At 48.0% G+C, this 26,377-nt stretch overlaps 1 protein-coding gene across 2 annotated transcripts in view; it reads left to right on the top strand.

The window, feature by feature from the left end:
- The window catches only part of TNRC18 (trinucleotide repeat containing 18), a 149,077-nt gene that overhangs the window by 111,294 nt on the left and 11,406 nt on the right, over positions 1 to 26,377 (top strand). Inside the window, exons 19-26 of one of the 2 annotated variants that reach the window (XM_044303212.1) lie at positions 659 to 802; positions 3,827 to 3,962; positions 4,073 to 4,190; positions 6,611 to 6,686; positions 15,816 to 15,924; positions 20,810 to 20,926; positions 22,126 to 22,290; positions 23,733 to 24,952. In XM_044303212.1, coding sequence (XP_044159147.1) covers positions 659 to 802; positions 3,827 to 3,962; positions 4,073 to 4,190; positions 6,611 to 6,686; positions 15,816 to 15,924; positions 20,810 to 20,926; positions 22,126 to 22,290; positions 23,733 to 24,952 — 2,085 coding nt within the window. Of the gene's footprint in view, positions 1 to 658; positions 803 to 3,826; positions 3,963 to 4,072; positions 4,191 to 6,610; positions 6,687 to 15,815; positions 15,925 to 20,809; positions 20,927 to 22,125; positions 22,291 to 23,729; positions 24,953 to 26,377 lie in introns of both variants that reach the window. The other variant, XM_044303211.1, reaches the window with a different exon arrangement.

Here is a 26,377-nt window from a genome sequence, read left to right as displayed (position 1 = left end):
GATGCAATGTCAACTTAAAGGGATTCTGTCATCAGAATTAACCCTATTAAGCTAGCAGACATTAGCGATGTGCAAATGTCGGCTGAACCTAACTAGCCTATTCCTACTTGTATCTATGCCCCCGTTACACCAGAAATCTAACTTTTATAATATGCTAATTATCCTCTTTGGGGGGGGGGGGGGGGGGGCGTTGTTCCTGCTCCTAGATACTCCGTTCTCTCACCTCTGGACGTGCCCCGCTGCACTTGATTGACAGGGCTAGCCAGCCTTGGTCTCCTCCTGCCGGCCCTGTCTGCCATGTATCTTGCGCCTGCGCCGTCTTGTTTAGTTTTCGGCACAGTGACTGAAGGACGAGCTGCCTGGCCCTGTCAATCAAGTGCAGCGGGGCGCGTCCAGTCCAGAGGTGAGAGAACGAAGCCTCTAGGAACAACGCCCCCCCCCCCCCCCCCCGGTCCTAGAGGCTAATTAGCATATTATAAAAGTTAGATTTCTGGCGTAACCGGGGCATAGATACAAGTAGCAATAGGCTAGTTAGGTTCAGCCGACATTAGCACATCAGCGCTAGTTTAATTGTTTTTTTTCTGATGACAGAATCCCTTTAACTGATGGTCTGAATGTGTATGTTACTAATGTAGCGTTTTCTCCAATTATTCTTCAGAAGAAAAACTTTAAGGAGACTTCCATCTTGGCCTCCTCAGATACAGGTGGTTCTTTGTCTCAGAATCAGCTCGGTGGAAACAACTCCATGTCTTATAGTCGAAAAAATAAACTGAAGCTAAAGCCTAAAGGTTTGAAAGAAGAGGTAAGAATGCAAATAAATACATTAGGAAGAGGAAAGGTGTGGGGAAGTCAAATATTATTTTCAGCTACTGATTGAATTGGGTAGGATTTGTGTAAAATCAATTGTGGTTATGTAGTTTGGGGAAATTACAGATGCCCATCAAATTCTACTTTTATCATTCCTAGGGGTGAAAGCAACAGCTGCAACCAAATCACATACAGGAGATCCAATCTCCTCTATATCTTTTTAAATCATAATTGAAAGATGGATAAAAGGAAAGTGCCTAAGATATTAGTTTAGGGAATATTTCCCTCCCCCACCCCTGCGCCATGCTCTGATCCCTTTGATCTGGAAAGATAGACAGAGGGCAGATATGTAATATAACTAGTGCCTAAAGGCCCATTAATACAGGGAAATTGTTGGGAAAGAACATTTGTATGAAGACTCAGTTCTGTTCTTGCTTGCCACTGACAAAACTCTTTTGGGACGAACAACTGTAGTAACAATCTTTCATCCCCATAAGGGTACTTTCACACTGGCGTTTTTCTTTTCCGGCATAGAGTTCTGTCCTAGGGGCTCAATACCGGAAAAGAACTGATCAGTTTTATCCCTATGCATTCTGAATGGAGAGCGATTCGTTCAGGATGTCTTCAGTTCAGTCACTGAACGGCATTTTGGACGGAGAGAATACGGCAGCATGCTGCAGTATTCTCTCCGTCCAAAATTCCGGATCAGTTGCTGGAATGCCGGATCCAGCATTAATTTACATTGAAATGTATTCGTGCCGGATCTGACATTAAAAATACCGGAATGCCGGATTCGTCCCTCCGGTCTGCGCATGCGCACACTGATAAAAATGTGGATTTTTTTTTTTTTTTAAACTGTTCCGTTTGTCTGTATGAAAGACGGAGAGACAGATCCGTTCTTGCAATGCATTTGTGAGACGGATTCGTATCCGGATCCGTCTACAACAAATGCTGTCAGTTTGCATGCAGATTGTCTGATCCGGCAGGCAGTTCCGGCGACGGAACTGCTTGCTGAATCACTCTGCCACAAGTGTGAAAGTAGCCTAAAGGCCCAATGATCACTGTATATAGATACAACTAACGAGCAGGCAATGATCAGGAATGAACATCTATAGCAACACTCCCAATGATCATAACTCCCTCCAAGGGAGGACAGCAGTTGCACGCATAGCGCTCAATGCCTGTCTATACACACCCAATCCTTCCAAGTCCTCCTTGTGCCCCCACATGGTAGTTATGCCCCCTTAGCGCCCCCACACAATAAAATTCCCTATACAGCTCCTACACAGTGAATCACATCTGTACTGGAGGATCCATTTTATAGTCAGTGCGGTCCGTCAGGAGGAGATCATTTTATAGTGAGTGCGGTCCGTCAGGAGGAGATCATTTTATAGTGAGTGCGGTCCGTCAGGAGAAGATCATTTTATAGTCCGTGCGGTCAGTCAGGAGAAGATCATTTTGTAGTGAGTGCGGTCCGTCAGGAGGAGATCATTTTATAGTGAGTGTGGTCCGTCAGGAGAAGATCATTTTATAGTTAGTGCGGTCCGTCAGGAGAAGATCATTTTATAGTGAGTGCGGTCCGTCAGGAGGAGATCATTTTATAGTCCGTGCGGTCCGTCAGGAGAAGATTATTGTATAGTTAGTGCGGTCCGTCAGGAGGAGATTATTGTATAGTGAGTGCGGTCCGTCAGGAGGAGATCATTTTATAGTCAGGGTGTTCTGTCAGGAGAAGATCATTTTGTAGTGAGTGTGGTCCGTCAGGAGGAGATTATTGTATAGTGAGTGCGGTCCGTCAGGAGGAGATCATTTTATAGTGAGAGTGGTCCGTCAGGAGAAGATCATTTTATAGTGAGTGTGGTCCGTCAGGAGGAGATCATTTTATAGTGAGTGCGGTCCGTCAGGAGGAGATTATTGTATAGTTAGTGCGGTCCGTCAGGAGGAGATTATTGTATAGTTAGTGCGGTCCGTCAGGAGGAGATTATTGTATAGTTAGTGCGGTCCGTCAGGAGAAGATCATTTTATAGTGAGTGTGGTCCGTCAGGAGGAGATCATTTTATAGTCCGTGCGGTCCGTCAGGAGAAGATTATTGTATAGTTAGTGCGGTCCGTCAGGAGGAGATTATTGTATAGTGAGTGCGGTGCGTCAGGAGGAGATCATTTTATAGTCCGTGCGGTCCGTCAGGAGGAGATAATTTTATAGTCTGTGCGGTCCGTCAGGAGGAGATCATTTTATAGTGAGTGCGGTCCGTCAGGAGGAGATCATTTTATAGTGAGTGCGGTCCGTCAGGAGGAGATCATTTTATAGTCAGTGCGGTCCGTCAGGAGGAGATCATTTTATAGTCAGTGCGGTCCGTCAGGAGGAGATCATTTTATAGTCAGTGCGGTCCGTCAGGAGGAGATCATTTTATAGTGAGTGCGGTCCGTCAGGAGGAGATCATTTTATAGTCCGTGCGGTCCGTCAGGAGGAGATCATTTTATAGTCCGTGCGGTCCGTCAGGAGGAGATCATTTTATAGTGAGTGCGGTCCGTCAGGAGGAGATCATTTTATAGTCAGTGCGGTCCGTCAGGAGAAGATCATTTTATAGTTAGTATCTTTTCAGTTACTAATTGGAGCTCGCCTGCTTCTAATGCCAGGATTTTGACTATGAGACGCATCAGAAGATGGTAGTACAGTTTCTAACTGAAAAAAGTATATAATAGTCCCAAAAAATACTGTAATTGTCATAGATACTTGCAAAATGAAAGAGAAGGACAGACAAAAATTGTTTGCCATTTAAAAAAATATCCCTTTCTCATGGAAGCATCCCTTTTAAATTTCAAGACTCCCTAAATCCTAGACAATTGTCTGGCATGCGGCTTGGTAGTCAGTCCCCAAACACAATACACCTTTTCTGGAATTTGGAAATGGCGAGGACAGAAAAACAATATAAGGTGTAAAGTAATAAGTGATAAAAGTCTGCTGGGCCCTTAACACCAAAAAATGATTGCTTAAATATTGTTTATTAATACTTTAATATCAGACTAAGTGTGGAGCTGTCAGCAAGCTGATGGAGAGTATGGCTGCTGAAGAAGACTTTGAACCTAGTCAGGACAGCAGTTTCTCGGAGGATGAGAATTTTTCCCTTCCTGTGAACCCAGAAAGACCGCTTACACCAGGTGAGTATCCATGTCATATCATAATCTAGTCCATTTAATGCTTTGTATGTAATGATTCTTACAAGGCTTTTGTTTACTGACTGGTCATACATTTTTCCCTTTGTTTTCAGCACCTCGTTCTTGTATAATTGACAAGGATGAATTAAAAGATGGCCTCCGCGTTCTGATTCCAATGGATGACAAACTACTGTATGCGGGCCATGTACAAACCGTTCACTCCCCAGATATGTGAGTCAGTGTTCTTGCATTCTTAAGTTAAAGGGGTATCCCGTCATAGTAATCCTAGGTAAATAGCCTGACTAATGTAAATATATGGATTTTTCAAATGCCTTTAGGTTACAGCTACATGGCGACATGTGACAGCAAGTCGGAGAAAAGTCGCATGATACAAAAGGGTACAGCTACATGGTGACATTTCATGTAATGTATTTTAGTGGGGTCACAATGTGACATGCTGTGACTGCGACACGGCAGTCACTAAAAAAATTAAAATAAATCTGACCTGTGGTATTTCAGCACCATTGAAATACATTACACTAAATGTTGCACAATTTTCTTGTCGCTGTGTAGCCCGACCCTTATTTTTCGTTTGTGTACTGTTATGGAGATTGGATTCAGTCCCCCCTTCTCCCCACTCTTTAGATATCCACTGTCTTCTATGGTTACAGCCACCACCGCAGTCCAGCAGTGGTGGCCGCGCTTGCGCACTGCTCTGTGCATTTTACTATGAGGGTGGCCGGGATCTTGGGACTGCGCATTGCTAGGACATGTGCAGTAGCTCCCTGCCCAGTCACTTGTCTCTAGCTCTGTGAGTAGGACGGCTCCCAGGAACGCGCATGACCTCATATGTTTTGCAAGCGGATCTGCAAAATATGCATGTGGTTCGTGTGCATCCCGCAATTTTTACAGGAACCATTGTAAAAAGCCTATTTTTGTTTGCAAAACAGACACGAATAGAACAGGTTCTATAATTAGCTTTTTTTTGGGGGGGGGGGGGGGTACCTGTATAAAAGAGTGGGTCTGTGTGGAATCTGCAAAAAAGGTGTAATTACACTGCACTGATCAGCAGACGATTGTTGGGAGGGAAGCGTTCCTTCCTGACTATTGTCTGCTCGTTAGTGGAGGTGAAGTGATTTACATGCAGCAATCACCTCCACAGTATGATGACAAACGATGGCTACTGTGATCGCTCATCCTCATACAGCTGCATTGTTTCTGGGCAGCAGAGCGCTATTCACACTGCATGATCTGCTGCCCAGAAATGATGATTGAGCTGCAAGCACAAAAAGTTGAGGTGCCCGCGCAATATGATCTGCGGCACCTTTAGACGGGCAGATTATCAGGAACAAATGTTCGTAGGAATGTCTGATAATTGGATCGAAAATTGGGCCATGTAAACAGGGTTGGACTGGCGAACCAGAGGCTCCTCCGATGGGCCCAAACTCTGACAGTATTGGACCCCTAATAAAACAGGCCCCTTAAGGTCCTATATACTCAGAGGGTGGAACCTCAGAATCAGGGTCCATTCACACATCCGCAAAATGGGTCCGTATCCACATCCAATTTTGCGGAACACAAAAGATGAGAACAGCACACAGCGTGCTGTCCGCATCCACACTTACTCACAAAAAAATAGAACATGTCCTATTCTTGTCCGCAGACACGGACAAGAAAATGCATTTCTATTATAGTGGTCCACAAAATGCGGAACACACATAGCAGGTGTCCGTGTTTTCCGGACCTGTGAATGGACCCTCAATCATCTGGTGGGCCCAACGGACTTCAGTCCGACAAGGTGTGTAAATCCAGCATTAGTGTTCCTGCTCATTTTACACCTCAGTCTGGCTGGAGTCGTAATAAAGAGTTAATTGTCCAATTTACAAAATGCCTTATCATGCTCCCTGTTCAACCAGTTTCACACATGTGCGGTCCAGGAAATGTGGTCCTGATGTGATGATTGCTATGATGCAAGGAACTGAAGTCTGAACTCGGGTCAATCCAGGAAATGCGGTCGTCACACAGACCAGGCATGCTCAACCTGCGGCCCTCCAGCTGTTGTAAAACTACAACTACCACAATGCCCTGCTGTAGGCTGATAGCTGTAGGCTGTTCGGGCATGCTGGGAGTTGTAGTTTTTCAACAGCTGGAGGGTCGCAGGTTGAGGATGCCTGACACAGACCATATCTACCAGACCGCCCATGCTCGTGTGAAACTGGCCTTAGGGTATTCGAGTTAATGAAGGTCAAATGCCCATTCCTTACCCACAGCATGGTGTTGTGTCTATATAAATATATGACCGTGTGCCATATATCACTTAGGTCAGTGATTGGCTGCAGCAGTCATGTTTATATACAGATGTGTCACTGCTGAAGCCAGGTAAAGAAAGACCGCAGGGAGGCAGAGGAGTGGGGTCTCTAGCAGGGTGTCCAGCGAGTGAGTATTGGTTCCTTCATTACGTTATTACAGACCAGTCCTGCTTTTGCCACATTTCTCCATGACTCGCACAACCCCATTAATATGATGATTTATGGCAGCATGAATAATTAGCAGCAGGATTTTTAAAGCTAATGCAGGTAATAAAGAATCCAGTTATATAATTCACCTTTTCATGTTGTTAATCCTATTTTTCTCTCTGTATAATTTTCAAGATATCGTGTGATTATAGAGGGCGAGCGAGGAAACCGTCCGCATATCTACAGCCAGGAGCAACTTCTACAGGAAGCTGTAAGTTCCCCATAAACAAGTGCAACGGGCGCCTCCTCCTAGGGCCCTCTATGTAATGCGACCCAGGTATAGGAATGCCGAGTGGTATAGTGCGGCCTAAAATGTCTCTCTGTGTGTCACGGTGCTCCTACCTGCATACGGCTGGACCCGAGGCTTTGGCTCCAAAGCAGTAAATAGGGGGAATAATTGAGGGATAGTAGAATAACTTGAGTCCAGACCTTGAGATAATGTTGAACAGCAGCTTTACTTGAATAAACGTTCATCAGAAACAGTCTTCAAGCTTTGTCTTAGTCCCAGCAGGCTTTAGCATTTAACTGGCAGGCTTCTTCAATAACTCTGCTTGCTTTCTCTCTCTCTGCTGTACTGATAAGCTGAATAGGTAACTTGGCTTCCTCTGTATGCTGCACTTTCTCTCTGTAGTCTGACTCTGTTATGCCAGGGAACTTTCCTTCTGGCTCCTGAGGCTGCAGGCTTTGGCCTCCATGGCACTGCAGAGCTTGGGGTGCTCTGGCTGGCTTGTGCATGTCCAGCAGAGACGTGCCCCGATACACCCTTCCCCTAGCAGGGGGTAAGCTAGACTAAACAAGAAACTGGTCCCCACCCTTCCTGCAGGAAGTGGGACTAGCCCACTTCTCCACAGAGGGGGGGTTAGAATGGAATGGTAAGTTCCATTCTATCGAAGTATAGATCTGCCGGGTTTGCTGCCACCTGCTGGTGAACCAGGCACATTAAATTTGAACAGTTACATAACATTAGAAATGCACAGTGTGGAGGACCTGGAATAAATACATAAGATGACATGAGGTTAGACCAATAAAGACTGTAGCAAGGTGCAGAAGTAGTAACACCACTCTGGGGTGTTACACAAGAAGTAGCAACTGAAGAGATGATTAACAATTTTGTGAAGATGCCTTCAATGGGTTGTTCTGAAACAAAAACTTACCACTCCTCCACAGGATAGGTGACAAGTGTTTGATCGGTGTAGGTCTGACCGCTGGGACTGCCACTAGTCATGGAGGATGAGGGCCCATGTCCCCTGTTTGAATGGAGAGGCGGGCATGATTGCAGATGTGCCCTGCAGCTTTCCTTTTCTCATAATCGCTGGGGGTCCCAAAAGTCAGACCACCGCCAATCAGACGCTTATCACATATCCAGTGGATAGTTGTCACTCTGGGAATGTGTAAGGAATGTCAGCAGCAAAGCTATTGCCAGTTTTGAACAATTGAATGGGTATGAAGTATCTGAAGGCCTTTGATATTAGTCAAATTGTAACATCTAGACAACTGCGTGAGAGCATCTCCAAAACTGCAGATCTTGTGCAGTGCTCTCAGTATACAGTGGCTAGTACCTACAAACTGTGGTCAAAGGAAGGACAGCCAGCAGGGCCATGGGTGCCCCATACTTACTGATGCACATAGGGAGTGAAGGCTAACCCATAGAAGAGCTACTGTAGCACAAGGTTAGCTGTGATAGAAAGATGCAGCCGTTCCTCTGTACAGACGTCTACTTACCTCACTGTATCCACAGCCACCTGTATGTCCATGCTTCTATTTACCTCACTGTATCCACAGCCGCCCCTCTGTCCAGGCTTCTACATACCTCACTACATCCACAGCCGCCCCTCTGTCCATGCTTCTATTTACCTCACTGTATCCACAGCCGCCCCCCTGTCCAGGCTTCTATTTACCTCACTGTATCCACAGCCGCCCCTCTGTCCAGGCTTCTACATACCTCACTACATCCACAGCCGCCCCTCTGTCCATGCTTCTATTTACCTCACTACATCTTCAGCCACCCCTCTGTCCAGGCTTCTATTTACCTCACTGTATCCACAGCCGCCCCCCTGTCCAGGCTTCTATTTACCTCACTGTATCCACAGCCGCCCCTCTGTCCAGGCTTCTATTTACCTCACTGTATCCACAGCCGCCCCCCTGTCCAGGCTTCTACATACCTCACTGTATCCACAGCCGCCCCTCTGTCCATGCTTCTATTTACCTCACTGTATCCACAGCCGCCCCCCTGTCCAGGCTTCTATTTACCTCACTGTATCCACAGTCGCCCCTCTGTCCAGGCTTCTATTTACCTCACTGTATCCACAGCCGCCCCTCTGTCCAGGCTTCTATTTACCTCACTGTATCCACAGCCGCCCCCCTGTCCAGGCTTCTATTTACCTCACTGTATCCACAGCCGCCCCTCTGTCCAGGCTTCTACATACCTCACTGTATCCACAGCCGCCCCTCTGTCCAGGCTTCTATTTACCTCACTACATCCACAGCCGCCCCTCTGTCCAGGCTTCTATTTACCTCACTGTATCCACAGCCGCCCCTCTGTCCAGGCTTCTATTTACCTCACTGTATCCACAGCCGCCCCTCTGTCCAGGCTTCTATTTTTTAAACTCGCTTTATTGAAGAATGGCAAGCAAGACATGTAACAGTACATTCAAAGAGTGTTACAGTGAGCAGAGTCGTACAATACTGTAAAGAATGTAATGAAAGAGTGAACAATCCGTATCATTACAGAAAGCAGTAAACAAGACCCAATAGCCTTAGTACATCATGCAAATAAACATCATTAGTCAATTCAATACAGTGCATACTGTGATTCATCTTTATCAATCAAGTCACATCAATAGAACCTGAGAACACGCAACAGGTTGAGCATACTGATTAAGCCACCGAATGTAGATGGGCCGCCGTAGCAGTCAGAGGGGAAGCACACCAAGGCCCCCAAATTTTCTGGAATTTCTGAGGACAACCCCTGCGAGAGTAAATAATCCTCTCAAAGGGAATAATGTTGTTAACCATGGTTTTCCACTGGCCAACCGTAGGAGGTCTGTCCGCCATCCATCTAAGGGCAATGGCCTTCCTGGCCATAAATAGGGCCTCCCTAATGAAGGTAAGTGTATAACGTGAGCTTCCCAGAAGGCAAGATTTAGGGCAAACCACCAATGAGTCCGGAATCAGGGAGGAGACTACTTCTACCACTTCTTTCCAAAACGACTGTATGTGACTACAATCCCACATCAGGTGCCAAAAATCCGCATTCAACTGTGAACACCTATGGCACTCCGTGTGCTGCCTCCTACCCATTTTAAAAAGCCTGGTCGGGGTCAAGTAGCACCTATTCAAAATGAAGAGCTGTGTCAATCTGTTATTGAGAGACGGAGATACAGCCACTGGAGCCTCCAGAGCCTCTCCCCATTCCTCATTCGTCAAAGTAGGTATATTCCCTCTCCATTTACGTTCCGCACCCAATGGAGAAGCTGAAATCTTAAGGTTAAGTAAATGCGTATAAATGGCGGATATCAATCCCTTCGGACCTTGTGTCCTGAAGACCCCTATCAGAGGATAGGCTGACACAGGCCTGTTCAGATCCCTTAACTGGGCCTGGAGGGCATGTCTCAATTGCAGATACCTGAAAAAATGCGGTCTCAGAACACCCACTTTAGGCTACTTTCACACTAGCGTTCGATCGGATCCGTTCTGAACGGATCCGATCATATTAATGCAGACGGAGGCTCCGTTCAGTACGGATCCGTCTGCATTAATAACTTAGAAAAAATTCTAAGTGTGAAAGTAGCCTGAGCGGATCCGTTCACACTTTCAATGTAAAGTCAATGGGGGACGGATCCGCTTGAAGATTGAGCCATATGGTGACATCTTCAAGCGGATCCGTTCCCATTGACTTACATTGTAAGTCTGAACGGATCCGCTTGCCTCCGCACGGCCAGGCGGACAGCTGAACGCTGCAAGCAGCGTTCAGCTGTCCGCCTGTCCGTGCGGAGGCGAGCGGAGCGGAGGCTGAACGCCGCCAGACTGATGCAGTCTGAGCGGCTCCGCATCCATTCAGACTGCATCAGGGCTGGACGGAGGCGTTCGGGTCCGCTCGTGAGCTCCTTCAAACGGAGCTCACGAGCGGACCGACGAACGCTAGTGTGAAACTAGCCTTAGTTTGCAGTTGGGGGAAGGAAAATAGGGTACCATTTTCATACAGATCCCTCAGATAGCATACACCATATCCCTTCCATACCACCTCCCATTCACTCTGCATTAGATGCGGAAACAATGGGTTGTTCCACAATGGAATATCCTCCGGTAGATCCTTGTACTGCTGCAACTTTGCAGCTCCCCACACCTGATGCGCCAATTTATGGATCGGAAGGAGCGAGCCTGATACAGATGATCGGCCCTCGAGTACAGGCCATAGGGTGGGGAGCTGCAGGAATTCCCGCAAATAGTATTCAGAGCTAGGAAGCACATTCCATGCTTCTATTTACCTCACTGTATCCACAGCCGCCCCTCTGTCCAGGCTTCTACATACCTCACTACATCCACAGCCGCCCCTCTGTCCAGGCTTCTACATACCTCACTACATCCACAGCCACCCTTCTGTCCAGGCTTCTACATACCTCACTACATCCACAGCCACCCTTCTGTCCAGGCTTCTACTTACCTCACTACATCCACAGCCGCCCCTCTGTCCAGGCTACTACTCACCTCACTACATCCACAGCCGCCCCTCTGTCTAGGCTACTACTCACCTCACTACATCCACAGCCGCCCCTCTGTCCAGGCTACTACTCACCTCACTACATCCACAGCCACCCCTCTGTCCAGGCTTCTATTTCTCACTACATCCACAGCCGCTCCTCTGTCCAGGCTTCTATTTCTCACTATATCTCCTCTTTCCAGGATTTTACTCACCTCCTCATTAGAACAAATCAGCTCATTCTGACAACTTCTGTTCTTGCTAAGCCTATGCTGCCTATCAATTATATTATTTATGTCCATGTACTCCTGTATAAAGTCCCTTAAGAGTCCGTCAAATATTTTTCCAAAAACTGAAGTTAAGGTTACGGGTCTATAATTACTCGAGGAAGACCTATAGCCCTTTCTGAATATGGGAACCACATTTGCCTTGTGCCAGTCCCTAGAGAATCTGTAAACCTTATGAACATAAGCACAATAATAACTGAACTGAATTCTTAAAGAATTTGTGTCTAATCCATCTAGACCCAGAGCCTTGTTCACATTACTTTATTTAACTTGGCTTGGACCATATCTACATTCTGCTAATTTAGGATATTACTGGCACCACCTACATCAGCTCCTCAGCACTGGCACCACCTACATCAGCTCCTCAGCACTGGCACCACCTACATCAGCTCCTCAGCACTGGCACCACCTACACTATCTCCTCAGCACTGGCACCACCTACACTATCTCCTCAGCACTGGCACCACCTACACTATCTCCTCAGCACTGGCACCCCCCTACACCATCTCCTCAGCACTGGCACCCCCCTACACCATCTCCTCAGCACTGGCACCCCCTACACCATCTCCTCAGCACTGGCAACCCCCCTACACCATCTCCTCAGCACTGGCACCCCCCTACACCATCTCCTCAGCACTGGCACCCCCCTACACCATCTCCTCAGCACTGGCACCCCCCTACAACCATCTCCTCAGCACTGGCACCCCCTACACCATCTCCTCAGCACTGGCACCCCCCCTACACCATCTCCTCAGCACTGGCACCCCCCTACACCATCTCCTCAGCACTGGCACCCCCCTACACCATCTCCTCAGCACTGGCACCCCCCCTACACCATCTCCTCAGCACTGGCACCCCCCTACACCATCTCCTCAGCACTGGCACCCCCCTACACCATCTCCTCAGCACTGGCACCCCCCTACACCATCTCCTCAGCACTGGCACCCCCCTACACCATCTCCTCAGCACTGGCACCCCCCTACACCATCTCCTCAGCACTGGCACCCCCCTACACCATCTCCTCAGCACTGGCACCCCCCTACACCATCTCCTCAGCACTGGCACCCCCCTACACCATCTCCTCAGCACTGGCACCCCCCTACACCATCTCCTCAGCACTGGCACCCCCCTACACCATCTCCTCAGCACTGGCACCCCCCTACACCATCTCCTCAGCACTGGCACCCCCCTACACCATCTCCTCAGCACTGGCACCCCCCTACACCATCTCCTCAGCACTGGCACCCCCCTACACCATCTCCTCAGCACTGGCACCCCCCTACACCATCTCCTCAGCACTGGCACCCCCCTACACCATCTCCTCAGCACTGGCACCCCCCTACACCATCTCCTCAGCACTGGCACCCCCTACATCAGCTCCTCAGCACTGGCATTACCTACATCAGCTCCTCAGCACTGGCATTACCTACATCAGCTCCTCAGCACTGGCGTTACCTACATCAGATCCTCAGCACTGGCATTACCTACATCAGCTCCTCAGCACTGGCATTACCTACACCATCTCCTCAGCACTGGCACCCCCTACATCAGCTCCTCAGCACTGGCACCCCCTACATCAGCTCCTCAGCACTGGCACCCCCTACATCAGCTCCTCAGCACTGGCACCCCCTACATCAGCTCCTCAGCACTGGCACCCCCTACATCAGCTCCTCAGCACTGGCACCCCTACATCAGCTCCTCAGCACTGGCACCCCCTACATCAGCTCCTCAGCACTGGCACCCCCTACATCAGCTCCTCAGCACTGGCACCCCCTACATCAGCTCCTCAGCACTGGCACCCCCTACATCAGCTCCTCAGCACTGGCACCCCCTACATCAGCTCCTCAGCACTGGCACCCCCTACATCAGCTCCTCAGCACTGGCACCCCCTACATCAGCTCCTCAGCACTGGCACCCCCCTACATCAGCTCCTCAGCACTGGCACCCCCTACATTCAGCTCCTCCGCACTGGCACCCCCTACATCAGTCCTCAGCACTGGCACCCCATACATCAAGCTCCTCACGCACTGGCACCCCGTACATCAGCTACTCCAGCAACTGGCACCCCCTACATTCAGCTCCCCTCAGCACTGGCACCCCCTACATCAGCTTCCTCCAGCACTGGCCACCCCCTTACATCAGCTCCCAGCACTGGCACCCCCTTACATCAGCTCCTCAGCACTGGCACCCTCCTACATCAGCTCCTCAGCACTGGCACCCCCTCCATTTTCAGCTCCTTTCAGCACTGGCACCCCTACATCAGCTCCTCAGCACTGGCACCCCCTACATTCTGCCTCATCAGCATGGCAACCCCTACCTCAGCTCCTCAAGCACTGGCAACCCCTACATCAGCTGCCTCAGCACTGGCACCCCCTACATCAGCTCATCAGCACTGGCACCCCCCTACAGCAGCTCTAAGCACTGTCACCCTACAGCAGCTCCCAGCACTGGCACCCCTACAGCAGCTCCTCAGCACTGGCACCCCCTACAGCAGCTCCTCAGCACTGGCACCCCCTACAGCAGCTCCTCAGCACTGGCACCCCCTACAGCAGCTCCTCAGCACTGGCACCCCCTACAGCAGCTCCTCAGCACTGGCACCCCCTACATCAGCTCCTCAGCACTGGCACCCCTACATCAGCTCCTCAGCACTGGCACCCCCTACATCAGCTCCTCAGCACTGTCACCCCCTACATCAGCTCCTCAGCACTGGCACCCCCTACATCAGCTCCTCAGCACTGGCACCCCCTACATCAGCTCCTCAGCACTGGCACCCCCTACATCAGCTCTCAGCACTGGCACCCCCTACATCAGCTCCTCAGCACTGGCACCCCTACATCAGCTCCTCAGCACTGGCACCCCTACACCATCCTCAGCACTGGCCCCCTACACCATCTCCTCAGCACTGGCACCACCTACACATCTCCTCAGCACTGGCACCCCCTACATCAGCTCCTCAGCACTGGCACCCCCTACATCATCTCCTCAGCACTGACACCCCCTACATCAGCTCCTCAGCACTGGCACCACCTACAGCAGCTCCTCAGCACTGACACCCCCTACATCAGCTCCTCAGCACTGGCACCCCCTACACCAGCTCCTCAGCACTGGCACCCCCTACACCATCTCCTCAGCACTGGCACCCCCTACACCATCTCCTCAGCACTGGCACCCCCTACATCAGCTCCTCAGCACTGGCACCCCTACATCAGCTCCTCAGCACTGACACCCCCTACATCAGCTCCTCAGCACTGGCACCACCTACACCATCTCCTCAGCACTGACACCCCCTACATCAGCTCCTCAGCACTGGCACCACCTACATCAGCTCCTCAGCACTGGCACCCCCTACATCAGCTCCTCAGCACTGGCACCCCCTACATCAGCTCCTCAGCACTGGACACCCCCTACATCAGCTCCTCAGCACTGACACCCCCTACATCAGCTCCTCAGCACTGGCACCACCTACATCAGCTCCTCAGCACTGGCTACATCAGCTAATTTCTCTTCTTTCTGGTAAGGCGAAGTCCATGCTCTTAACCAGAAATCTAGGAAAGCTCAGAGCTGCCATAGATCTCTGGTTCCTTTGCACCAGAAAACTCCTGTAAATGAAGATAAATGTGTCTTGGGTGTCGGCCGCGCTTCTTTCCCACAAGCACAGTTATATATCAGTTATAGCACCACCTGCTGTTTTTTTTTCTTATTTCTCTGTCCAACTCGTTGATGTGGACGAACATCCTCAGTTCCATCCTTTAACTGCCACCAGCCCTATCTTCTGTTAAAAGCTGTGACAGTTATAGGGGGAGAGAGCTGCAGCAGAAAGGACGTGTCATCTGAGGTGTCCACATTTCAGTCTTAGTCACTTTCTGTTCCTCACTGATTGACAAGGCCAGGCTTCATCAACGCCACCATACACTGTACATATAACTACCACCACCATATACTGTACGTATAACGCCGCTATACACTGTACGTATAATTAACACCACCATACACTGTACGTATAACTAGCGCCACCCTACGCTGTAGGTGCAGCGCCATCAGATACTGTGGCCGATGACTGTGAAGTTAGTATTAGTACGAACATTCATACCCAATCAGCACATGTAAATGGACCTTTCTATGGAGCAGCTCTTCAGTCACATGACCAGCTAAAAATTTGTTACATTAACAGATACATTGTGTATAAAGAGTATTATCCAGTTTTTGGCCCACATACTTCTGAATAAGAAGTAGTATAGTACAGGTAGTGTAGAAGTATTGAAAATTACAAAAGGTAAAACATTAGAAAGTTCTGGATTCTGATTGCTCACATGCGGAGACTGATACTATTGTTGCTGTTTTTGGTTATTACTAGATCATAGATGTAAGGCCGCCCTCTGTCCGCTATCTTTCTGAAGGAACAAGAATTGCAGCGTACTGGAGTCAGCAATATCGCTGTTTGTATCCAGGCACCATTGTGCAAGGTAAATGGAGGGACATATCGGTGTAAATTACATCTGTTTCATCCTTCTACAGGATTTCTTACCAAATAAGTGAACTGATAACTGCAGAGCAAGGGTTTGCAGCCTTTTTTTTATTTTATTTTTTTATTTAAATAAGATGCGTTTTTGATATTTGAAAAAATATGAGGCTGAAACTAATGACGTGGCTCAGTGAAAGGCACCCAGAGGTCCTGACCAATGTAATTAGTAGTAATGTCAATCTTCAGGTAGAAAATACTGCTAGGCTACATTCACACAACAGTTTTTCATGGCCATATTGTAACCGTGTGTGCATCCCCTTTCCTGTTGTCTATATGTTTTTAATGGCCTTTTATATCCTTTTTAACGCCTGTTCAAAACAGCAATTAAAAACATATTAATTTCATTGTTTTGGGTTGTTGTTTTTTTTTTTTTTTAACATCCCAACCCCTGCAGTAACCTCACAGTATACATAGTGCGCCCCAACATCAAATGACCGCCACAGTGCCCCCAGTATGATTAATGGCTTACTTTGTTCTCCTCACTAGGAATAATACCCGCTCTTAGTGCTTTCCAGTAAGAATAATGCCCCCCTTGTAGTAGTCCCCATTCTGTTTATGTGGAAAAAAATAATACTCCCCTCGACCACTCTAGGCCTCATGCACGGATGCGGCATCCGTTTTTTGGGGAGGATCATTTTTTTCCACAGATCCCTTGTAATAAATGCCTATCCTTGTCCGCAAATGTGAAAAAGCAGAACATGCACAATTTTTTTTGCTGAAGGAAAACACGGACAACGGACGCGGAACACAAACGGATGAACTATCAGCATTTTTTCTGCTGACCCATTGAAATGAATGGGTCCCCAACCTATCCACACAAAAAAACGGACCGTAGGGGGAGAAAAACAACTGTCGTGTGCATGAGACCTTACTGAGTGGGGACACTCGCTCTTCATTGGAGATGCTGCCAGCGTGGTTATGTCATCATGCTTGGAGCACAGATCCTGCTGTATCCCATGAGTAGCTAGTGTCCCCACACATGTAAGTGCATGAGGTGAGTATTATTTTTATTTTAACCCCTGAAAGGCTACAGTTAATAGACTAGTGCACTCCTGTCTAAATGCCCTTTAAAAATGGTCCCATTGATTTAAAAAACTGCAAAATAGGACATGTCCTATTTCTCGCCCAGTTTCCTTGGGGGACACAGAAGACCTTGGGTATAGCTCATCTCCATAGGAGGCATGACACTAAGTGAAGACTGTTAAGCCCCTCCTCCACAGCTATACCCTCAGCCTGGAGAGAGAGACTGCCAGTTTTTGCTTAGTGTCCAAGGAGGCAAGACACTCCCTGCTACTGCAGGGCTGTTTTCTCCTTTTGTTTCACTTTTTGATTTTTGCGCTCTGTGCGTTGTTTGGGCCGTGTATGCCTTCTCCTCCCGTGGGTGGGTTGGCCTTCTCGCTGCCTGCAGGGTTGCTAGTACGTATGCCTCCCTTCTTCCTGCGACATACGTTTTTCTCTCTGGGGTGGGGTTGCTTGTCGCAAGCTTTGCACTCTTCTCTGTGGAGATCTTCTGTCCACTTGTGAGCCTAAGGTGTTGTTGTCCAACACGCAACAATGAATGCTCAATGTATTCACAGCTGTATATCTTGTATATACGTAGACGAGCTCTGCTGGCTCGCTACTGCACTGAGCTGAGTGGTACCCATTCTCCGGTGTGGTCCCGTTGTTGTCGGCACCCACCATGTTCGTTGGCCTTTCCACCTGGGGAGTGTTCGGGGTTCCTTGATGCGTACCCATTCGTCATCTCGTGACATTGTTTCCCTACGCAACCGGTCGGGGTCGAGAGTGTTGTCTGCAGTGCCGCTCGACCTCTACGTTGGCTCTGGCGGGACTACCTTGCCTACTACCATTTCCTCCTCTCGGATGCAGTGTGGTGTGGGTCCTTCCTATTGGCGCCCTTTTCGCTCCAGTCTGTTGCTACCAGGTTCACACTGCTCCTCTCGGGTAGATCGCCCAACTCTTCTTGGGTGCTTGATTATCCAGGTCCTGGGGACCTCCACTTTGGTTTCTTCAGGGTATTCGCCTGCTGCGAGGCGGTGTGCAGGTCGTCTCACAGAGTAGAGGGGATTCGACTCTGCCTTTCCTCGCCGGCTCGGTTTTTGGGCTTCTGCTCTGGGTTTGTCGCTCCAATGTGGCTTCTGCCCCGGCCAGGCCTCAGAGGCTGTTCCGTCGTTGCCCCCCCCTCCTCTGGGGTGGGAATGGTTGTTCAATTGGATGGTTCCGGTGTTACTTGCGGTCTCGTACCATCTCCCTCGTTCTCGCTGGTAGTGCTAGCTGTTTGCCGGGCCTACCGCGTTTTGTCCTCCCACTGGGTGCAGATTGCTTTTCCGTCTGGGCGTGTGGTCCTGTGGGACTTACTTTCTCGGTGACTTGGGAGGACTGCCCTTCGGTCAAGATTGTCCTTGGATCTCCCACACGGGGCTGTAGAACTCCTTCTTTGGTGGCTACATCGACTTAGATTTGGCCTGTCTTGTCTGGGCATCTGTCTGATGCTGGGCAGACCCTTCTGGGTTCTTCCGTCTGTCCTTCTGCTCCCCCACGCCGGTTGGATGCGGGGCTGTGTTGTTCGGGGGCCGACAGGACCGTGGTTTCCGATCCTTCGGCCGTGTTGCTGGTCTGCGCCTGATCGCTTTGGGTTTTCTCCCGCTTGCTGGGTGATTCCTGCGAGCACGCTAGTGTTCGCTCCCGACTGCTTAGTCCAGGTTTGGTTGTCGGACTTAGGGTTCTTACCTGGGGTTTTGTGGGTAGCGGGGCATTCCCCCACTCTGCCTTTCTCGCCCTTGGTTCTGTCTTTCTCTAGTCCAGCCTGACCCTGGGACTGGGACTCTGTTACTTGAAGTGTCAAGTGTCGGCGCTGTCCTTCCCCTTCCAGCGTTTCCTGGGCCTTGTCATGACCTTCTTCCACAGAGTGGCTCTTTGGTTCCTCTTTCTCGTTTCCTGGTTCCACCCTGGGACCTACATACTGAACTCTCGGCGCTCCAATCTTTCCCTTGGAGCCGTTGCGGAAGTTCTCCCTACTCCTTCTGTCCTGTACAGTTGTGTTTCTGTTGTCATCATGTCTGACGGGTGCCTGATTGGCGGCCCTTCGTGTTCTGTGCCTTCTGTCCTTTTCCAGGACAGGGCTGTTCTCCGTCCTGTCCCTTCCTTCCTTCTGACGGTGGTATCTGCCTTCTTGTCAACGAGGCTTTCGTCCTTTTCCTCCCATCGCCGGGAACGGTCGCTTATCGTTTGGAGGTTGTGGGGCCTTGCGGTTGTTTGCTTGGAGATCTCCGACACTGGTCGGCGTTCGGTCTCTTGTGTTTCCAGGAGGTCAGTGCAAAGGTTGATGGCCTCCAGGGTGGCTTCCTCCGCTTTCTCAGAGTGGCCTTTGCTGTGGTTATCGCACCAATGGCAGGGTTCTGCTTTCGGTGTCACCGTTCATTTCACCAGAGCGGTCGGTGCCTCCTGGGGCGGAGGCGTTAGGTTTCGGCCATTCATTTGTGCAAGGCGGTCACTTTTTCCTTGCGCACCTTACCGAGTTCTACAGGGTGCATACTCGGGCTTCGGCGTATGCTGCCTTGGGCCGCCTGGTCTGCAGGCGGTGGTTTCTTGATTCCTTCGGGTGCTTCGCCTTGGTGCTGTGGTCCCTCCCCTCTTGGACTGCTATTGAACGTCCCAAGGTCTTCTGTGTCCCCCAAGGAAACTGGGCGAGAAAACGAGATTTTTGTATAACTTACCAGTAAAATCTCTTTCTCGCTCTTTCCTTGGGGGACACAGCACCCACCCATTCTTGTTTTTTCTTTACACGGTTTCCGAGTTTGTTTTACCCGTTGGGTAGTTGGCTTGTTGGTTCCACTTTTGGACTTTGCCTTTTTACACTACTTGGACACGCAACTGGCAGTCTCTCTCTCCAGGCTGAGGGTATAGCTGTGGAGGAGGGGCTTAACAGTCTTCACTTAGTGTCACGCCTCCTATGGAGATGAGCTATACCCAAGGTCTTCTGTGTCCCCCAAGGAAAGAGCGAGAAAGAGATTTTACTGGTAAGTTATACAAAAATCTCGTTTTTTGGATGGCCACTAATCAATGGCCATTAATAAATAGCCATGTGAATAGCCTCATAGATTTTAGTTAATTTCTAAAAATGGCCGTGCGATGGGCGTTACCAAACAGCCATCACACGGCAGTTTTTCACTCAGATACCACAGTCAATGTCAACCATGGCATCTAAGTGATAAGACGTTGCCTCTTCCAATGCGATTGCAGGTTGCTGATGGGTTGGCACTGCATCCAAGGGTGTAATGAAGGCCCCTAAGTCTACAATCTTTATACACCTATTAAGTCCTACCACAAACCCCAATAAGATGCATATCAGCATTAAGCCGACTGGCATAATACACGGCAATACAGAATTATTGCAGTGTATTATATGAGCGATCAGGCTCATACATGGTCAAGTCCCCTAATGGACTGCACATGTAGAACAAAAAGTGAAATAAAATAACTCAAAACTTAAAAAATTATTATTGTAAAAAGAATAAACATTTATAATTAGTATCATCATTCTTATAACAACAAACCCCCCCCCCCCCCCCCCAAAAAAAAAAAAGAAAATGCGTTTCAGTACATTATATTTTATGTACCCCAGAATGGGGCCATAAAAAAAATACAACTCAAAACAAGGCCTCGTGGCTATCTGTACGTTGAAGCAAAAGAAAGAATAAATGGATGAAAAAAACATGCTTTGGCCTGGGAGCCAAAATAGGCTGCAACAAAGGGTTAATGAATGCCTGGAGACTGGCTTCAAGTATAAACATTTTTATCTAAAGTTTTATTTTTTTATTTTTTAGGAAATTTAGATGAGGATGACGATACGGATCTTGTGTCTGTAGAGTTTGATGATGGTGATACCGGGCGAATTCCATTGTCTCATATCAGGCTGTTACCTCCAGATTATACAATACAGTGTAAGTAACGCTCATGCTTATAGGGAAGCTGTCATCATGAAAACACAAAATAATCTGCAGGCAGCATGTTAAAGAGCAGGAGGAGCGGAGCAGATCGATATATAGTTAGTGGGAAAAGATTCAGTAAAACTTGTATTTTGTTAATTTATATCTGTGCTGATTTGGGGATTTGAGGTCCAGGAGGGTCCTATCAGCGATTGACAGCTCTCTTTTTTTACACACTCAGGGAATACTGTCAATCACTGATAGGACCTCCTCATAGAGGGAAGGCTGTCAGTCCCTGATAGGTCCGTCTCCTCATAGAGGGAAGGCTGTCAATCACTGATAGGACCTCCTCATAGAGGGAAGGCTGTCAATCACTGATAGGACCTCCTCCTCATAGAGGGAAGGCTGTCAATCACTGATAGGACCTCCTCCTTATAGAGGGAAGGCTGTCAATCACTGATAGGACCTCCTCTTTATAGAGGGAAGGCTGTCAGTCACTGATAGGACCTCCTCCTCATAGAGGGAAGGCTGTCAGTCACTGATAGGACCTCCTCCTCATAGAGGGAAGGCTGTCAGTCACTGATAGGACCTCCTCCTCATAGAGGGAAGGCTGTCGATCACTGATAGGACCTCCTCATAGAGGGAAGGCTGTCGATCACTGATAGGACCTCCTCATAGAGGGAAGGCTGTCAATCACTGATAGGACCTCCTCATAGAGGGAAGGCTGTCAATCACTGATAGGACCTCCTCATAGAGGGAAGGCTGTCAATCACTGATAGGACCTCCTCATAGAGGGAAGGCTGTCAATCACTGATAGGACCTCCTCCTTATAGAGGGAAGGCCGTCAATCACTGATGGGACCTCCTCATAAAGGGAAGGCCATCAATCACTGATAGGACCTCCTCCTTATAGAGGGAATGCTGTCAGTCACTGATAGGACCGTCTCCTGGACCTCATATTCCAAAATAAGCACAGATCTAAATTAACAAAATAAAAGTTTTACTGAATCTTTTCCCACTACCTATATATCGATCTGCTCCGCTTCTTCTGCTCTATAACATGCTGCCTGAATCTGAGACACCATGTTCAGTGTGACAGGTTCCCTTTAAAGTCAGTGCAGTGATTGCTTTGAATATTTAAAATATATATGTACACACACACACACACACACACACACAAAACAAGACATAATTATGCCTTTTGTAATCTTTCAGGTGCAGAACCTTCGCCTGCTTTGTTGGTGCCTAGTGTGAAAAGAAAAATTCGTAAGCCAAGCAAAGAGAAAAATGGTGTAAAGGAAGACTGTAAACCTGTTTGTGAAGAAATTATAGTAAACAGAAAACCCAGGGGGCGTAAACCAAGTATCAAGCAGATTTCAGGTAAATGCCGTTCATTAGTTTCAGCCTATTGGCTGCCTATATTGTGGATCCAGTACTGCATTAGCATTGTTAGAATTCACACCAAATTTTTGTATAATTTCCTTAAAAATAGCCTTCCAGTACAATCTGTGAATAGTATTGAATTGTATAAGACAATGGTTAGAATTAATTGGAGTACAATGTTTGACATTTCCATAAATGCTATCCCACTGTGATTCAGATATACATTTAAACTTTTAATAACTTTTCAAACTTATTCCCACTGGTCACTTACTTTATGTGATCCTGAACAAATCTGCAGGTTACATTGACTGAACATTTTCAGGTAATGCACCCTAAAATCCTTTTTGACAATCTGCTGATCGCTTGCAGAGTAGACCGCTGTGTTTACATCCACAGTATGGGGAGTAGTGAATACTAATGCAATGTCTGTTCCCCATACTGACTAGTTGTTTGCCGGCAGCAGATCGCTATATTTAGACCGCCAGATAGTTGTCGACGAGCGTTCCTATTATAGGATTCTCGGCCCGTGTAAAGGGCCCTTAAGTAAATCTCATCCTTAGCAGCAAGTAGAGCTAGACGGACTGAAGGCTGCTCCTGAGCTCTGTGAGATTTGGCTTTTGTGCAGGGCCTCTCTCCCATCCAGAGCTCCGACTCCTAGGCTTCTCAGACTGTGGATTTATGTCCATGTCTGCTCAGTCATCCCCATGTGCGGGGCCATTTTAACACATTGGTGGGCCTAGTGCAAAGATCTCATGAGTGGGCCCTGTTGCAGTTACCCCTCCCCCTGAATCAGTGCAGCGACCTTGCTCCTCCTGGGACTCCCTTTCTTCCCATATCAGGGTGAAGTCAGTCCTGCCTCCTCCTACTGTTCCCCAGCCGTGCCCCTGAAAGTAACTCTGGAGAAGCCCATTAATCAGCTGATCGGTTGGAGAGCTGGGAGTTGGATCCCCACTTTCCTGATATTGATGACAATCTAGAGGTTCACTTACATTTTGTATCTGCACTGTGGATGTTTACTCATTGTGAATAATGAAAGGCATGAAGAGTACAGCTGTTTGCATTCACCTATAATGCTTGGGCTACTCGGCGACATGTGTCACGTGACTAAAGGGGCACAACTACATTGCAACATATGTGGCATGACACTTTTTGTAATGATAGTCAATGGTGTCGCATTGCGACATGACAGTTGCATAGAAATCCAACTTGGATGGATTATCGCAGCAACACCATTGACTATAATAAAAAAAAAGTTTTGCGAGTTCTCTGCGACAAGAAATGGCACGACAACACATGTTACCGTGTAGCCCTAGCCTAATAGTGACTTGGGTAAGAACCAGGCCACATTTTTTTATTAATCAATTAAGAAATTCAGGCAATACCAGAGGGTTCGCTTATGATATGACAAATCACTTTTTTTTATTTATTTTTTTCAGAAGAAGTATCAGCAAAAGAAAAGACAAAAGAAGAGACTGTGGAGACAGCTAGCGCCATCGATGACGACCACGTGGATGTGACATATGCAAACAAAATAACAGATCGAGATAGTAGTCAAACTGAGTCAGAGGTGTCTACATCAGCAAATGTAAGAAAGCAGCAAACACTGAAAATTACAAAAAAACTTTACCCTAATCCCCCTTTTATAGATGTGGGAAGTGGGGATCTATATGGTGAACCAGCTGATAATGGAATCAACCAAACTACCTTAAAAAGGAAAATAAAAGCAAAGCCGAGACAGAAGCAAGAAGAAAAGAAAGAGTCTATGCCAATGGATGACGTTTATCGGAAAAATGATGGACAGCTGATGGTAAAATTGGACCATGAAGGTGTTATGTCTCCAAAGACTAAGGAAACGAAAGAGGCAATGCTGAGACTTGAATCTTCTAAGAATACAGGAAGGAAAGTTCGCAAGAAAACAACTGGTGGATGTTACTCTAAGAGAGGTCCCAGCAGGGAGAAAGAGAAACGTTCTGGACTGAAGTCTGAGACTAGTGAGACGTTTTATAGCTCTGACTCAATAAAAATTGCAGGCAATGCCTCAAAAATAATTTCTGAACAGAAACAGGGAAGGAAAAAAAATGAAGGTCAGACAGAGACCAACAACAGCAGTTCAGAGTCAGAGGAAGATGTGGAGACTAAGGAAAGGAAGAACAAAGCACAACACGGCTCTAATAGTTCAAGATCTTCAAAATCTAAGTCTTCAGCCTCTACCAGCAGCAGTAGCAGCAGCTCTTCTTATTCTGGTTCATCTTCTTCTTCCTCTTCGTCCTCATCTTCCTCACATTCTTCATCTTCAACATCTTCCTCTTCTAGTTCCAGCTCCTCCTCGTCATCTTCTTCCTTAACAGATGATGCCTCCTCAAGCAGCTCAGAAGATGATGCTCCAAATGTTGCTTCCATCCCTTCAGACACTCAAAAGAAGCTGCGCAAATGTGTGAAATCTTGCAGTACAACGAAGCCTATCATGCAGGTTAAACAACAAAAGCAAGAGCAGCAAAGAGGCAGTAAATGCAAACCAAAAAAGAGAGAGGGCATTCATCTGCCTACAACCAAGGAACTAGCCAAAAGGCAAAGGCTACCTTCTGTGGAGAATAGGCCAAAAATTGCTGCGTTCCTGCATGCCAGACAGCTCTGGAAGTGGTTTGGTAAACCTACACAGGTAACTATTTTATATACTTTGACTTCGTCTACTTTCACACCTGTGGCTGGACCCATTGACTATAATGGGAACCAGTGGCGATCCGGCCACTCCCCGGCATAAATGCTGGGAATCAGCCAGATAAAAACTTCTGCATGCATTTATGCAGGGGGAGCAGCCGGATCCCATTATAGCGGGCATGTGGCACTATTCAGCTATGCCGGATTCGGAGAACTCTGCCGGGACAGCCTGACAGATTGCTGTGCTGCATGTTTGAAACTAGCCTTGGGTTGTGTAACCTCAGACAGTGGTGGCATATTCCTAGGATATGCTACCAATGTCAGATTCGTGTGGGCCCCACCTCTGGGACCCACTGCTATCTAGAGAACAGGGCCGCCGAAGTGAAGGAGAGCTGGCGTAGTGTGCTCATTAATTTCTATGGGTTTATCGGAATCCGAGTAAGGGCTCATTCACACGACCGTTGTTCTTGCGGCCCTCAAACAGTGGGTCCACATTATACGGGCACTTGAATGGGTCTGCATCCGGAAGGCCGGTGCAGAACGGAGGCACGGAAGCACTGTGGAGTTTCTCTCCGTGCCTCCGCACCGCAGTGTAGTACTACTCATGTAGTACTGCAGATAATAGTCCAAGATCATGATGACAGGTTCCCTTTAAGACTGAGTTCATATCAGCGTCTAGCTTTCCGTTCTTCTGAACATAAAAATAAAGGAAAAAACTGATCTGTTATTTTGAGTATCAGTTATGCTGAGTTAGCTTCAGTTTGCCTTTAAAATAACTGATCCGTCTCTTTTTGAGCATCAGTTATGATCAGTGTCACTTCTATCAAAGATCAGTTATTTTAGACAGAAGAAAAAGTCCTGCATGCTTTTCTCCCGTCAAAAATAACTGATCTCTGAAAGAAGTGACACAAACAAAAATACCCCCTTATGTGTGCCAATACAAAAAATGCTCCCTTATAACATGTGCCAGTACAGAAAAAAAAACTTTTAGTGCCCCCTGTAGAACAAATGTCCCCATAGTGGCCCCCTTAGAATGTATGCCAGTACAAAAATGCTGCTTTTTACAGCCACAATGTTCCCATAGTACTTTGTTCAGTTACAAAATAATGACCCCTGGCCCATTGTGGCCCAACACCATGCTTCCGAATAAAAATAATAAACTCAAATACTTACCTCCATTCTGCGGTCAGCGATGCAGTGCAGGACACGGACCTCTTCTAGTCTGTGCCCCGAGCTCTATGCAGCCCGGCAAAGGCAGCGCGATAATGATGACACCGGCCTCTGATGGGATACAGGAACTAGGACTAAAGCCTATTAGAGGAATCGGTGGGCCAGGGAGACATCGCTCCAGTGCCCCGTCGCAGCATTCAACTGTATTGCTGTCCTGAATACAGAGATGCAGATGAATATGTAGAGATGAGCATTT

The sequence above is a fragment of the Bufo gargarizans genome, chromosome 8, assembly GCF_014858855.1.
Source record: "Bufo gargarizans isolate SCDJY-AF-19 chromosome 8, ASM1485885v1, whole genome shotgun sequence".
In the NCBI taxonomy this organism is placed as follows: domain Eukaryota; kingdom Metazoa; phylum Chordata; class Amphibia; order Anura; family Bufonidae; genus Bufo; species Bufo gargarizans.
The sequence above is the reverse complement of the archived record's forward strand: the minus strand, read 5'-3'. Positions and strand labels throughout refer to the sequence as shown.